General features: G+C 41.5%; 1 protein-coding gene across 1 annotated transcript in view; it reads right to left on the bottom strand.

Moving 5' to 3' along the window:
- Positions 1–11,012: 11,012 nt before the first annotated feature.
- AP1S3 (adaptor related protein complex 1 subunit sigma 3) overlaps positions 11,013–13,462 on the bottom strand; it is a 45,197-nt gene continuing 42,747 nt past the window's right edge. The window contains exon 5 of the mRNA XM_081142179.1: positions 11,013–13,263. Within this exon, the coding sequence (XP_080998305.1) occupies positions 13,228–13,263 (36 nt within the window). The 3' untranslated portion in view covers positions 11,013–13,227. The remainder of the gene's footprint in view (positions 13,264–13,462) is intronic.

The raw sequence follows: 13,462 nt of genomic DNA, 5'->3' as shown, positions 1-13,462 counted from the left end.
AAACTAGCCCTCATTAGTTTGATATTGTATGAAAATTGAAGATTTTACTTTTAGTTGGCTGAACTGTCTACCCACAGATGATTTAAAATTTCCCAAAGAGGGAGTGACGCAAAAAAAACACACCCAAGAATAGCTGTTGTTGATGTGTAACTTATACTCCTCAAGGAGACTCAGTGGCCTGTATATCACTTACATCGGGCTCCTCTAAGTTATTGTATTTATGATGTGGACTTGAATTTAGAAGACTAAATATAGCATCAAGAGCCCCAGGCAATTTATAGGAGCCATGGCCAAGAGTTTATCTTATGTTTTCCATCAGGCACCCATTTGAATCTGTCCCTCTTGTATTGGCTTATCTCATTTTATCTGGATAAACCAGGAAGGAGGAAGGGACATTTTACTAAAGATATCCTTATGTAAGTTTGAAAAGCACCCCCACCTGTGACTTACAGTGCAGAACACAACAGGGCTCAAAACAGGGCTTTTTGGCTGTTAGGGTTTGTTATTTCCCTCCCTCCCTCCCTCCCTCCCTCCCTCCCTCCCTCCCTCCCTCCCTCCCTCCCTCCCTCCCTCCCTCCCTTCCTTCCTTCCTTCCTTCCTTCCTTCCTTCCTTCCTTCCTTCCTTCCTTCCTTCCTTCCTTCCCTCCTTCAACTGGAGCCTCATTAAATTAGTGGAAATAGGGCCCAGTCAGTAATTAGATCACTTGACAGTGAGATTGCAATCTGAGGTCAATGCTGAACTCAATTCCTATCCCAAAGGGCAAACAGAAAAAGCAAGGCCTCCGATTTGGGGAAAAGGTCCAAGCTCATGATGTGAGAATGTCGTCTGTGCCATTGTTTTCTAAGTAGAAGAACCCAAAAGAATTGTAGACATGAGTAGCTAATTGACTAATGAATTATTCATACCTGTGCACACTTGCCACTTTTCTAATGTAAGACTGTGAGTGTGGACAGCCAGAATAGTTGAAATTAAAATTTCATCTTCATTAGTTACTCCTGGCTTGGAAGAGCAGATGACACAATCTATTGAAATGGTTAGCATAGTGCCTGGCACACAGGGAGTGCTCAACAGGGGCTAGTTGCTATTATTGCCTTGTTGTTATTATTGCTACTGTTTAGTGAATTCCAAATCAATTTATTTTATGACTATGGTATGGATGTTTCAGAAGCATGGCTGACTGTTACCACAACAGCTCAGTTCTATTCATTCAAGTACCCATAACTGGATTTAGCTAACATTTATTAAGCATTTTCTAATTGTCAGGCACTGAACCAAGTTCTTACAAGTTTTACTTTAGTTAATTCCCACAACAACCTTAAAAGAAAAGAGGATTCCCCCCACCACCACCAGTTTTAGGGGGGAAAAATTGAGAAGTTGGGCAAAACCCAAGGTCCCACAGAGAACAAGTGACAGAGCAGGGATCCAAACCCAAGTCCAACTCCACAGCCTTAGACTTGGTTGTTTCTTCAGGATCCTTTTCCACCTGAAATTGAGCCCCTGTGAACCTCTCCCATCCCAAGCTAGCTGCTCTATTACAAACTCATTGATTCTTGCCCAAGAGCATAATTCACTCCAAGTTATTTTTGTGTTCAATGGAGGTGTTACTGAATAAGGGATGTATGAATGGGAAAGTGGACGAATGCATAAAACAATGACTGACTGAACAATCTTCCCATCTTCCAGGTATCTTAAACCCCCAACCTTTGAACAATGTCTACCCCAACATTATCTTATGACAACTATGCAGCCATGACTCCGATTAGCTTCTGTTTCTTTGTATGTGAGGTGTGTGGCCTGAATTCAATCTTATCTAATGGAAACATGAAATGAACCCTTTGAAACTATTTCAAGAACTACATTTTCCTTGACACTGCAAATACCCTTAATGGGGGAAAGAGCTGAATAGCAATGAAAATATAGCCAGAGGTATTATGCATTCACATGATTTCTAGGGTTTTTCTTTTTGTATCAAGTTAAGACAGAGATAAGATGTTTTTCAATAAAACAAAAATGTGACCCTGCTTATAGTCCTGGTCATGGCTCTTTAGCCAGTCTTTTATAGAAATTATGACAAACATCCTATGTAGTGAGATATATGTAATGTGCCTTACTGTGTCCAGTTTTGAAAAGACATATAAATCAACTGAAGAACATAAGACACCCACCCACCCACAGCAGACTCTGTAGAATGTGGAAGAAGGAACCTGCTGGCTGTCAGCAGAAGAAGAAGCTTCCCCAAGAGAAAAGAGTACCCTGGGCTAGGACATCTCCCCAAGTAGACTTTGCGACCCTGGGTGTCACCTCCCTGCTATGAGCACAAGTATCAGGAGCTATTAGGGTCCACTTCTTAAATCAAGATCTTCATGTTTAAGGCAGAATATTATCAAATTTTTAAATGTGTGGCTTACCCAGCATCTTCACTGAGCCCTAAGAAGTAGGACAATGTCTGTGAGCCATGGTGGTCGGTAAAGTGTCCCTAAGATGGACAAGACTCATAATCATAGACCCATGACCCTCACTAGCCATCACCTTACTGGTGGTAAAATATCCTCCCCTGTGGGTTGCCAAACTGTTACCTAACCAGTCTCCTATCTTGGGCTCTTTGATTGTTCCCAATCGTTTGAACAACTAGAAAACTACTGTGAAGATCATCCTTGCTCATGTAGGCTTTTCATGTTTGGGATTATTTCTTCGATGAGATCAGGAGTAGGCAAACTTGTGGAAATGGGCCAGAGAGCAAAAGTTTAGGCTTCGTAGAGCAGTGTGTCTCCTCCTGCCCGTCTTCTCCCCTCCTTTCCCTGCTCTCCCTCTGCCCTCCTCACCTCCTTCCTCCTCTTACTTTTCCTCTTTTAATAAACCCTTTAAAACTGTAAGGACCCACCTCACCTCGGGGGCCATACAGAAACGGACCACAGGTTGAACTTGGCCCATGGGCAGGCCGGCTTGCCAACGCCTGAGTTCAAGTATCAGAATTCCTGGGGCAAAGCATATGAGCACTCTAATGTTATTTATACCCACTAACAAGTTCTTCAGAAATGTGTGCTGTTTACCTGTGTCATCCAACATTGAGTGTCATTTTTTTTTAGTTTTGCTAAACATAATTTGAATTTTTATTAAAGACGAAGAAATGTTGCTAAGAATTCTTATTTATTTTTTTAAACATGTCAATCTTGCTATGACTTTTGAGGTTGGAAATGGAGCCCTGGCCCCAGAGAAATAAAATGCCCCCTTATGGCTTTTTTTTTTTCCCCATTGTACCCTGGAAGGGCAGCCTAGTTGTGTCTTCTAAGGTCCCTCAACATACTGAACACATTCTGTTTCTGGGGAGCAGGACCTGCCTGTGGCCTTTCAAATCTGTGTAACAATAAGCTTTATCATTTGGGGATTATCCTGAATGTGTCAAAGGAAGAGACTATTTTAAACCTAGAGTGTGTCCGAGATTAAAGTTCCTATTTTGTCGGATCTGCCCTCTTGGCCTCAGGGGAGACATGAGCCTCAGGCTTGCTTTGCCCAATGAGGCGAGAAATTCGTCCTGGGCAGCTCACCAGGCCCAGCGGGAGTCAGGAGAAGATGCAGGGGGCGGGCAGAAGAAAATCCCCCGGGGGCACACCCCACCCTCTTCGCCTTAAAGAAGTCCTCTTTCTCGAACAGAGTGTGTCAGAAACGGTATTTAAGCACAGTTTCTGTCATCCACTCGCAAGGTGCTGACCCAGTTCCATCTTTTTTCTTTGTTTCAGCTCCATTGAGCTATTTTTGGCAGCATAAACCTTCTTGGCAACAAGAGAGTTAGGCTAGCTCTTCTGCTGCTCATCAGATGGACCCAGAATAGAAACCGACAGCAGCAGCTGGCATTTATTGAGCATGTGATAGGTTTCAAACCCTGTCCAGAGGGAGACGAGGAAACTGAGGCAGGCAGAAGCTACCTGCCCAAAGTCACTGCAGGCAAGGAGCAGCCTCAGGATATGAGCCCTGAAATTCCAGGTCCAAAACCCACCTTACTAATCAGAGATTCTAAGTGCTAGTTGCAAGAGTTTATCAAATGGGATAGGTAAAGAGATTCCCCTGGTCTTAGAGGGCTGACGCAGCCAGCAAGGTTGACAAAGGCCACCTCTCCCCTTGCTCCCATGCAGGTCTACCTTTCCTGCTGTCCAGAGGAACCATCTCAGCAAGGCTGAGGACAGGCTGCCCTGAGCAGAGTTAGAGCCCCGAAATCTGAAAAACTGCCAGTTATATATATTTACTGTTCCCTTCATCCCCTTTTCTTGGGAACCTAGAGATACCTTTTGTGTCAGAAGAAGCAAGATTTTCTTACCCTGGCCCTGCCAATTCTGAGTCCAACCACACAATCCTAGTAAAGTAAAAAGACCCACCCTTCTTAAAGCACCCATTGTACTTCACACCCAAAACACCTTCCCAGACTCTCCTCTTCCTGGTCTCCCTAGTTATTTGCTTTTACATACCATACCTCGGAGTCACAGCATCCGATTGGGGGGAGGAGGTCCCTAAGACCACATTCAGGCTTGATGACTCATTAAGACTCACAGGGCTCAGAAAGCTTGTTCTAGCTACAATTACGGTTTATTGCAGGAAAAGGGTATGGAATAGAATCAGCAAAGGTAGAAGGCACCTGGGACAAGTCCAGGAGACACAAGCTTCTAGGGTCCCTGCTCAGAGCTGTCACACAGAGCTATGCTGAATTCTCTCAGCAGCCAAAAGCAACACATGCAAAGTGCTGCCAGACAGGGAAGCTCATCGAGACTTGGTATCCAGGGTGCTTTTTTTTTTTAGGGGCAGGGGGTGAGGGGGAGTCAGTCACGTAGGCCTCTGAGGCCCATAATCTCAGCTACTCAGTCTCCAGCCCCCAATTCAGAGCAAAAAACAGTGTTCACCATAAATCACACTGTTAGGATAATAATGGTGCGGCCTGGCCCAGCCCTCAGGCATGCGGAAACACTCTTATCTGGAAAACATTTCAAGGGCTCAGAGGTTATCTACCAAGAGCCAGCCAGCTCTGAAGGCAGGTTTTATTTGGAATATGCAGGATTTGAGCAAACCAGACCTGCTGAGTTAACGCTTTCCTGCACAAACTACAATCAGAGAAAATGATGTATCTCCTCGAATGGATATATCTCCTCTTCTATCAACAATATTAGGGCATAAAAAGGGTCAGCGGGACTCCACTCTGTGGTCAGCTGTGTCCAGGAGGATATGGTGGGTGGGAACCCCATGGCCATGGTTTTAACTCTAAAGTTTGAAAGTGTGATATATTTATTTATGCGGCAAACATTAAGTAGCCATAACAATACGAAGCTCGAAGCCTCTGTCCTGAAGAAGTCACGGTCTTGAGGAAGAGGCGCACCCTGCCGTCAATGTATGATCACATACCAACAAGCCACATACATGCTCTCTGTTCCTGTAGCGCACAATGCAAACCCACTGATACTGGGGAAGGGGGTGATGGGGGCACTTTCACAGGAGCTGACATCCGAACTGAGGCCTTGGTGGTGACCCAGTACGACAGGCAGAAGAACACTCTCAAGGTAGGAAAGAAAAAGGTAGGATATTTCAGGCCAAGGGCTCAGCACCTGCATTAGCGACAGGAGAGCTCAGTGTCTTTGGGGATTCTGAGCTGTCATATCAATAAGGTTACTTTTCTAAGTCTTCTCTATCAGGCCAAGTTGGTAAGGCTTGTTGTTACCAAGTAATTAATGGCAGAGCTTTCCAATCTTTTTCCATCATGGCACTCATGGAATTAATCCACTTTGGCTCTCAGACCTCCTTTACAATTGCAGTACATACTAAATTCTTATTTTACTGCTTTTTCACCTACAAACAGCAGCATGAAATGGAAGAATCAGATATATGGAGAATCTTTACACTTACCAACGTGAAATACAATTTTCTTCTTTACTGCTATCTGTCCTTCCCTATGCATCTGTTCCAAGAAAATTTTTAATAAATAGAAACTGCCTTTCTTGTTCCTTAGAGCAATATCTTAATTAGGTATAGTGTGAAATGCAATTGGTAGTCAATCATTTCCATGGCAAATACCACCAGCTGCTAGAGTGAGCTTCTTTAAAAGGGATTTTTCCATTTCTGATTACAAATGCATGTGATTTGTTTTTATATCACGTGCATTTGTACAAATCTCATGTTGTATAAAAAGAGCAAGTTGACAGATTTTGTAGCAGAGGGAAAAGGGAGGGCTGAGGCAGACAGGAATGGGCACATTACTGCTTTCTACTTCATGAGTTAAAAAATAGTAATAAAAAAGAGAGTTTCCATTCTAATATGAAGACATGTCCTATAATAATCATATAGTAGAGTCATAATTCATGTGACACCATTAAAAACACAAAAAGGAGCACCTGCAATCAAATAATTGCCATGTTGGATTTAGTCTTTCATCATCCAACTTTCATTCAGCAAATATTTATTGATATTTTACTGTTTGTCAGGCACTGGTATGGGTGCTCATGACCCGCAATTAGTTGCTTGTATTAACTTTAAAGGGTGCTATATTTTTTCATTCTCTGAAAATAAACTTGATTACATGTATATCCCATAATTGTTTCATGTATCAGGGCAGGCTCACTGCTGTAACAAACAACCCCAGGAGTGCAGTGGTTTAGCACAAAGGAAGTTTACTTCTGACACACATTTCAGTCCAGTGTAGCTATTTCTACTTGGTTGGCTTTCTTGACTACCATTTTTAGGTTTCTTCCCTCTCATGGCTCTGCCTCCTCCAGATCCTGGAGTATGTCCCTTCAGCTGTAAACAGGAAAAGAGAGAGAATGGAGGGTGACATGTGGGAGGGTGTTTATGAGTCCGACCTGCAGTTGGGCCTATGTAATTTCAACCCACATTCCACCGGCAGAAACTCCGCCATGGAGAAACCAAACTTCAAAAGAGTCTGGAAAATGGTCTAGCTGTATGCCCCAGAGGAAACAGCAAATGATTGGGTAAATAAACAGCTGGTATCTGCCTCATTTTTCAAGTAGTGTTTGGTTTCAGTCAGCACTGGCTCCCGGCTCAGAAACAAATGTGAAGGTCTTATTTCATAGGTAGGTTCAAGCAAAGTTGACAAGCCTTAGCTAAATGCAGCAAATAGTCACAGAATTCAATGATTTCTCCCCCCTGCCAGATTATTAGTCCCTTTTATGCAACACTCGAGATTTTTTAGAAAAGTATTTGTCCTTCTGAAACACGTAAGAAACTCCATCTCCAAAATTAAATAGAACAAACTTGGTAATTCACCCTTTATCTACATTCCGGGAGCAGCGCCTCTGCACCCTCCTATAATGGTGCCCTTCATTTAAAAAGGGTACTTTACTTGATCATTTAAAAGGGTGAAAAACATGCTTGAATGTCATTAGGAGTGTATTTTATACCAGTATACAGGCTCATCAAATGCTTTCTTGAGGGAACACTTTGATCAAGACAAGGTTTAATTAAGCAAAAGGTTAGGCTGGGACCTGCTCAAAGTATAAATGGGAATGTGCTAATTACACTCTCTTATGCAGAAGGAGTGGTTCAGACTAGCTCACTTCCATGTTCCCATCTGACTCCGACATTCCTTTCATTCCAAAGAGCAAGTCCATGAACGTTGCTGGTGGGACATCCAGGGCCAGCATGAAGATGCCCAATTCCTATCCATTTTGACGTTTAAACGTAAATGTGACATTTAGTCTTATGGCTCAGACCACCCCAACCAGGGGGTTATGGCCCACTTGCTTGCTCTGAGAAACTGACGCCTAAAAATCGTATCTATTTAGAAAAAGAAAATTAAGCCACTATTTCCCATCGAGTCAAAAATTCACAAGTTCATATTATATTTGAGTACCTCAGAAAAATGCCTAAATGTACTAATTACGCATTTTGTCTCATAAGATTTTGAATATAGAACGCACAGAGAGCAGAGAGGACTTGAATGAAAATATCTACACGTGGACCACTTCCTAAAATAATGAGTTAGTCTGATTTTTACTTACGATTCATCATTCTTGACATCCTTTGTAGGTATGCAAAGGATTTAAATTTTTTTTCAACTTAATTTGCTCTACACTTTTATATTTTAAATAAAGGTTTCAACTAATAAAGTATGTACAAATAGTTTTCTTTACAACTATTACTGTTATCATATGGGATTAGGTATTGTAAGTAGAACATAATTGACTTTATTCATTTTTTTATTATGTGCCTTGGTTTATTTATTTGTCCATCCACCATTTCAGTTTGGCTTTTAATATTATAATTAGCCAAAGTCTAACTCTTGATAAAATATCATAAAAATTTGTTTCCAGAATTTAAAAGATGCATATTTATTAAAACAGGAAAATGTAATAATTTAATGAATTCATTAGATTCCCCAAAATTATTTAATTCTACATAAGTGAAATTAATATTTATATTCTGACTTTATATGTTTATTTTAGTAAATAAAAATTAATATGTATTTTCATACTTTCCATTTTGGACTGCATTACTTTTCAAAATTATCTTTTATTATATTTATTTTTTAACATTCTAAAAATTTCAAATGACCTAAATTATTTTTGAAACAATTTTCTAACCACAAACCCCTACAACCACGTTAGTTCTTTATTCTTCACATTTATGTAGCCTTAAATTTTACAAATGATTTCCTACCATAATAGAAACATTTTATTAAAACTGGAGGCTTTACAAATTCAAAAGATGTCTTCCCTCCAAAATATATATTTTTAAAACCTTAAGTCACCATTGAAGCAGTATGAGACTTATCTTGCATTTGGAACCAAGTGTTCTCATAATTCTTCCATTTCTTTGGCCTAAATGTTTTATTTACCTCAAAATATTATCAAGTAAATTATGCTGACATCTTTCCACTAGACATTCATTTTACACACAGGATTAATTGGACATTTTAAACATCTGCGAGTATAAAATATGAAGCCAAGTTCTCTTATAAGTTATATAACAATACTGGGTGTAGTTCATACAGCTATTATATGTAGCTCAAAGGCCCACACAAGTCACATGATTGCAGAATCGCTCATTTTACAGCCTCCACAGAAACTCTCAACAGTTCCAAAGGAAAGAGAAAAAGTGCCACTTGAATAATACTACTAGTGAACAGTCAACAACATGAATAATACTGTTAGTGACATGTCAACAACATGAAAATAATTCTAATCTAGAAGACGGTTAAATCATAACTATATCATCTCAGATTAATCTACCCTTGTTATCAACTGTGCTAAGGAGAAATGCTTAGAATATTATTTATTCTGCAAAGTAGCAAAACAAACTAGTTAAGAAAATAGTACATTAACACTTTGAAACAATTAAGTTATGATGGAAACACTACCTAAGTTAGTCCCGATGGCACAAATGCAAGGTGAAAACCTTGAGATTTACTTAATATCTGAGATTATTCACAAAGAACTTAACAATAGTAAAAGTTCATCTGTAGGCCGAAATTCCACTAAGTAATGTTATTATCATAATTAGCTAGTTAATATTAATAAAGGAAAGAGAGCAAAGGGGAGGCCAGACATTATAAGCATCGTCATCTGGGCAGCTTCACCAGGGAGCTACAGCTTCACACTCCCCCAGGAACCACTGGTCCATTCCCTGCAGAGCACTGGGGGAAGGGATCGAACAAAGGGGGAATGGACAGACACGCAGTGAAGTCGGGGTGACATGGGGAAGGCGCTTGCCTATTCGTCTGGTTCGGGGAACAATGGATTGGCTGGGGGGTGGACCCCATCGGAAGCATGAGAAATCCTGAAGAGTTTATTGGTTAGTTTGAAGAAGCTCCTGGTTGAAATCCCCAGACAAAGGAGTCTTGCTCCCTCATTCCCCTTTTCGCTCTTGCTCTCTCTTGCTGCATGACCCACACTCATCCATGCACTCGCCTGCTCTCCCTCCATAGCCATGGGGCCTTAGCAGCCTCATGGCCCATGGCCGTGCTGACTCCACATGCAGGATGCTGCACCTTACGGTACTTTAACATGGAACAGAAATTCTGGAAAGGAACCCTAATTCTGGCCCTGCCGAAGACAAGACTGGACTTTTTCCACTGCAAGATGGACAGAGATGGAAACTTGGAGGGGAACCCCCTTAATATGACATCATCAATAACACTTTCCACGAAACCCCATCCTTCTGTGGGGGCCTCAGGAAATTCTTTTCCTCATGGCACCCCAAGAACTCCACTTCCACTGGTAACAGTAGTACTATCAAAAGGCGGATCTAATACAGCCCTACTGTTACGCAGTCCCTTCTGTTTTTTGCATTACCTGATAAAATAGATTATCATTGTTTAATTCCAAAGTACACTGTAGAGTTTTTTCAAGTTGGTCAAGATTTAAAGAAGAATTGAAAAAAAATTTTAAATGTCCCTCCTTTTTGCAAGTTATTGAAAAATAGTCATGGGCTTGCTTTACTTATATTCCAGAGTATCTGATGGAACTTAATTCAAAATTGTGGGGACCATGTGGAAAAAAAAAATGTATTAACCTTTTCCAAAAAGTAAAATTGAACACAGTTCACCAGTGATGTTTCACGGGAATTAGAATGTGAATCCTAAAGAAGAATTATTAAGTTCAGAAGTGCACCTGTGCATGTTTGAAGAAAAGCTTTATCATTATTTTAGGAAATTTGGTATGGGGGGAAAAGTTTGAATAATTTAAAAGTTCATTTGCTTTATCACAATAAATTCCAGCTTTACGTAAGTTAATGAAAGAAAGGGAGTTACTAGTTTTAAAGAATGATTGCGTCATTAACTACGGGTAGAGGTTAGTTTATCAAAATATGGGAGAGTGGTGAGGAGTCAACAGGAACCAAGCAACACCCTTCCCTCATTTGCTGTCGCCTCCTTGGGAGCGTCTCCTTGATGATAAGCACCTAGAAAACGAAGAAGTCATATCAAAGGGACCTTACCAGGAATTATGGGTAGCAACGTCAAGCATGAAATCCGATTTTTAAAAAATGCATTCATGAAAGCACACTCACGTTCCTCACTTAAAAATTTAAAAACATTTTATTTTGGAGTTTTATAAAATTTAATATTTATTATCTTTTCCTCCACTTGGTAGTTTCATTATAACTATATAACATAAAGAAAACATAATGATTATTTTCACCAAAGCCCAAGTAAGGCGTCCCCCAAACCCCCAAATTTACCCCAGTGCGACACACTGTAATGCTCATTTTCTATACGCGATGCTGACATGATCCTGAGAAGCCCTGCCTAGAGCTAGACAGTGTCCAATCTGGAGACTCCAGCACATGTAGTACATAAATATGTAGTACATAGAAAACCCATCTTTACAAAACTATTTTTAAAAATATAACAACAAAAAACGAAACCACAAACTGAAGGCATGATGTAAACAAAGTAATGAAAAATGAGAGTTAAACTTCAGTCGGATGCGACCACTAACTACACGATTAACTGAGGAAACGGTCGGTAGTGACAGCCCAACGATCACTTCCCCTCTGAATCTGGGTGACTTCCACTTAGTGGCGGCGGTCCTGAGGAACCGGCCGATGTCCCCTCGGTCCTGCTCCTGCCTCGCAGTCTTCCCTAAGTACCTGCGGCAAGATCAGTCAACGAGGGCACTGTCCCCTCACGTCCACGGAAGGCCCCCCCCCGGGACCTGCTGGAGGACCCAGGAGCGAGCACCCTCTCAGAAAAGCACGCGAGGGTCCCTGCCCCCTGGGAGAGGTATGACACCAGACCTCAGCACTGACGTCGAAAACGCGCGGGGGAGGCGTCAGAAGTGGGCACTTAGATGAAACGTTGACACGATGTACAGTCACAACAATAGTGGTCAGCAGCAAGTATTTTCCTTGGGGGCAAGGAAAGAATAAAGGAGAAAAGGCCCCTGCCCTACGGCAATAATACAGGGCGGGGCAAAAGTAGGGCTCCAGGTGTGAGTTTATTCTCGTATTATTATTTATAAATAACCGTATCATTTTCCATGCACACAACTGTAAACCTATTTTCCCCACCCTGTATTAAATGCTCTGAGTAAGCCTAATAAACAGTAAGTCTTCAAATATCTTAGATATACATAAAAACATAGTTGAAACAAAATCTCTCAAGCAACGAAGAGTGCTTAGGACATACAAGATTATTAAAGTGGTAGTAATAATAATAATTATTGCTGTTGTTATTAATCTCTATTATACTATTTATATAATAAGGGAAGGAAGTCATAGGCACTGTATCTCCAGATGTCTAAAAACCTTAATCAGTTATAGAGTTTGTAGAAAAACCTGACCTTACTGTGCTGTCCCTTACGTTCAATTAAAAGGTAAAATTAAAACCTCAGCCAAGAGAGCAGCCTCCAAGGCCTCAAAAACGCTTAACTCCTATACTATCTTTGGTTATTTTCTGTCATTCCAACACTGAAAAATAAATAAACTCAGGACATGAAAAGCAGATACATTATACCTGGACTGAAATCACATTATTATAAGTGTATTGAAAATGTCTAGCATCGCCCCGGCCAGTGTGTCGCAGTTGGTCGGGCACTGTCCTGGGCACCGAAAGGCTGCGGCTTCTATTCCCAGCCAGGGCACCTGCCCCGGCTGCAGGCTGGGTCCCTGGTCAGGGGCGTGCAGGAGGCAGCCAGTCGATGTTTCTTTCTCACACTGATGTTTCTCTCTCTCTCTCTCTCCCTCTTCCTTCCTCTCTCTCTAAAATCAATAAAAACATATTTTTTTTAATAAAAGATGTCTTGCTTACATAGGAACTCTGAACAATTAACATAATTTTGAATTACCTATCAGACCATTTTAAAAGCTAAACATTTAGGGAAAGTATTGCAACTTCACATTCGAAATCACAGATTCGTACAACACAGTGTTCAGCCTGTCAGTAGAGGACCAGATGCAGCAAAAAACGTAAAAAAACGTACTACAACAAACGTATTTCAGTCAGCTGAAAACATGCCGTGGAGTCAATGCATTGCAGACAAATGCTCAGTCGGCTGAGGCACGAAGCCTCGTGTGAACACCCAGAGCTACAATACGTGATCGTATACAGCACAATACAGACATGTAATAATGATAAATATATTATGTTAGACAACTGTAATTTTTGCTAGTTAACAAAAAATCCCTTTGAAGCGGTCTTTGGCGTGGTGCCGGAGGCTCTGTCCCATAGCCGGGCACGAGGCGCGGCTCTTCACCGGCCCAGGGCGCGGCCGCAGGGTCTCCGAGACGGGGCGCGGTTAGAAGGTGGGCTTGTTCATGTACTCCTCCAGGGTCTGCAAGAGAGGACATCAGAGCAGCTTTACCGTGGGCCACACCCTCCAGCACACGGTCAGATCTCTCCTGTGCTTCTATTTATTCCCTGCGTGGACACAGATCTCTGCATTCTGCTCAAGAACGTGGCCCGGGGCCTGCGTGTAACTCGTCCACGCATCCACAGGGCTGTGCCTAACTCACGTGCAGCGGAGGGGAAAC

This window comes from Miniopterus schreibersii (assembly GCF_964146895.1).
Source record: "Miniopterus schreibersii genome assembly, chromosome: 7".
Lineage (NCBI taxonomy): Eukaryota > Metazoa > Chordata > Mammalia > Chiroptera > Miniopteridae > Miniopterus > Miniopterus schreibersii.
Note: the sequence above shows the minus strand (reverse complement) of the source record. Positions and strands in the feature narration are given on the sequence as shown.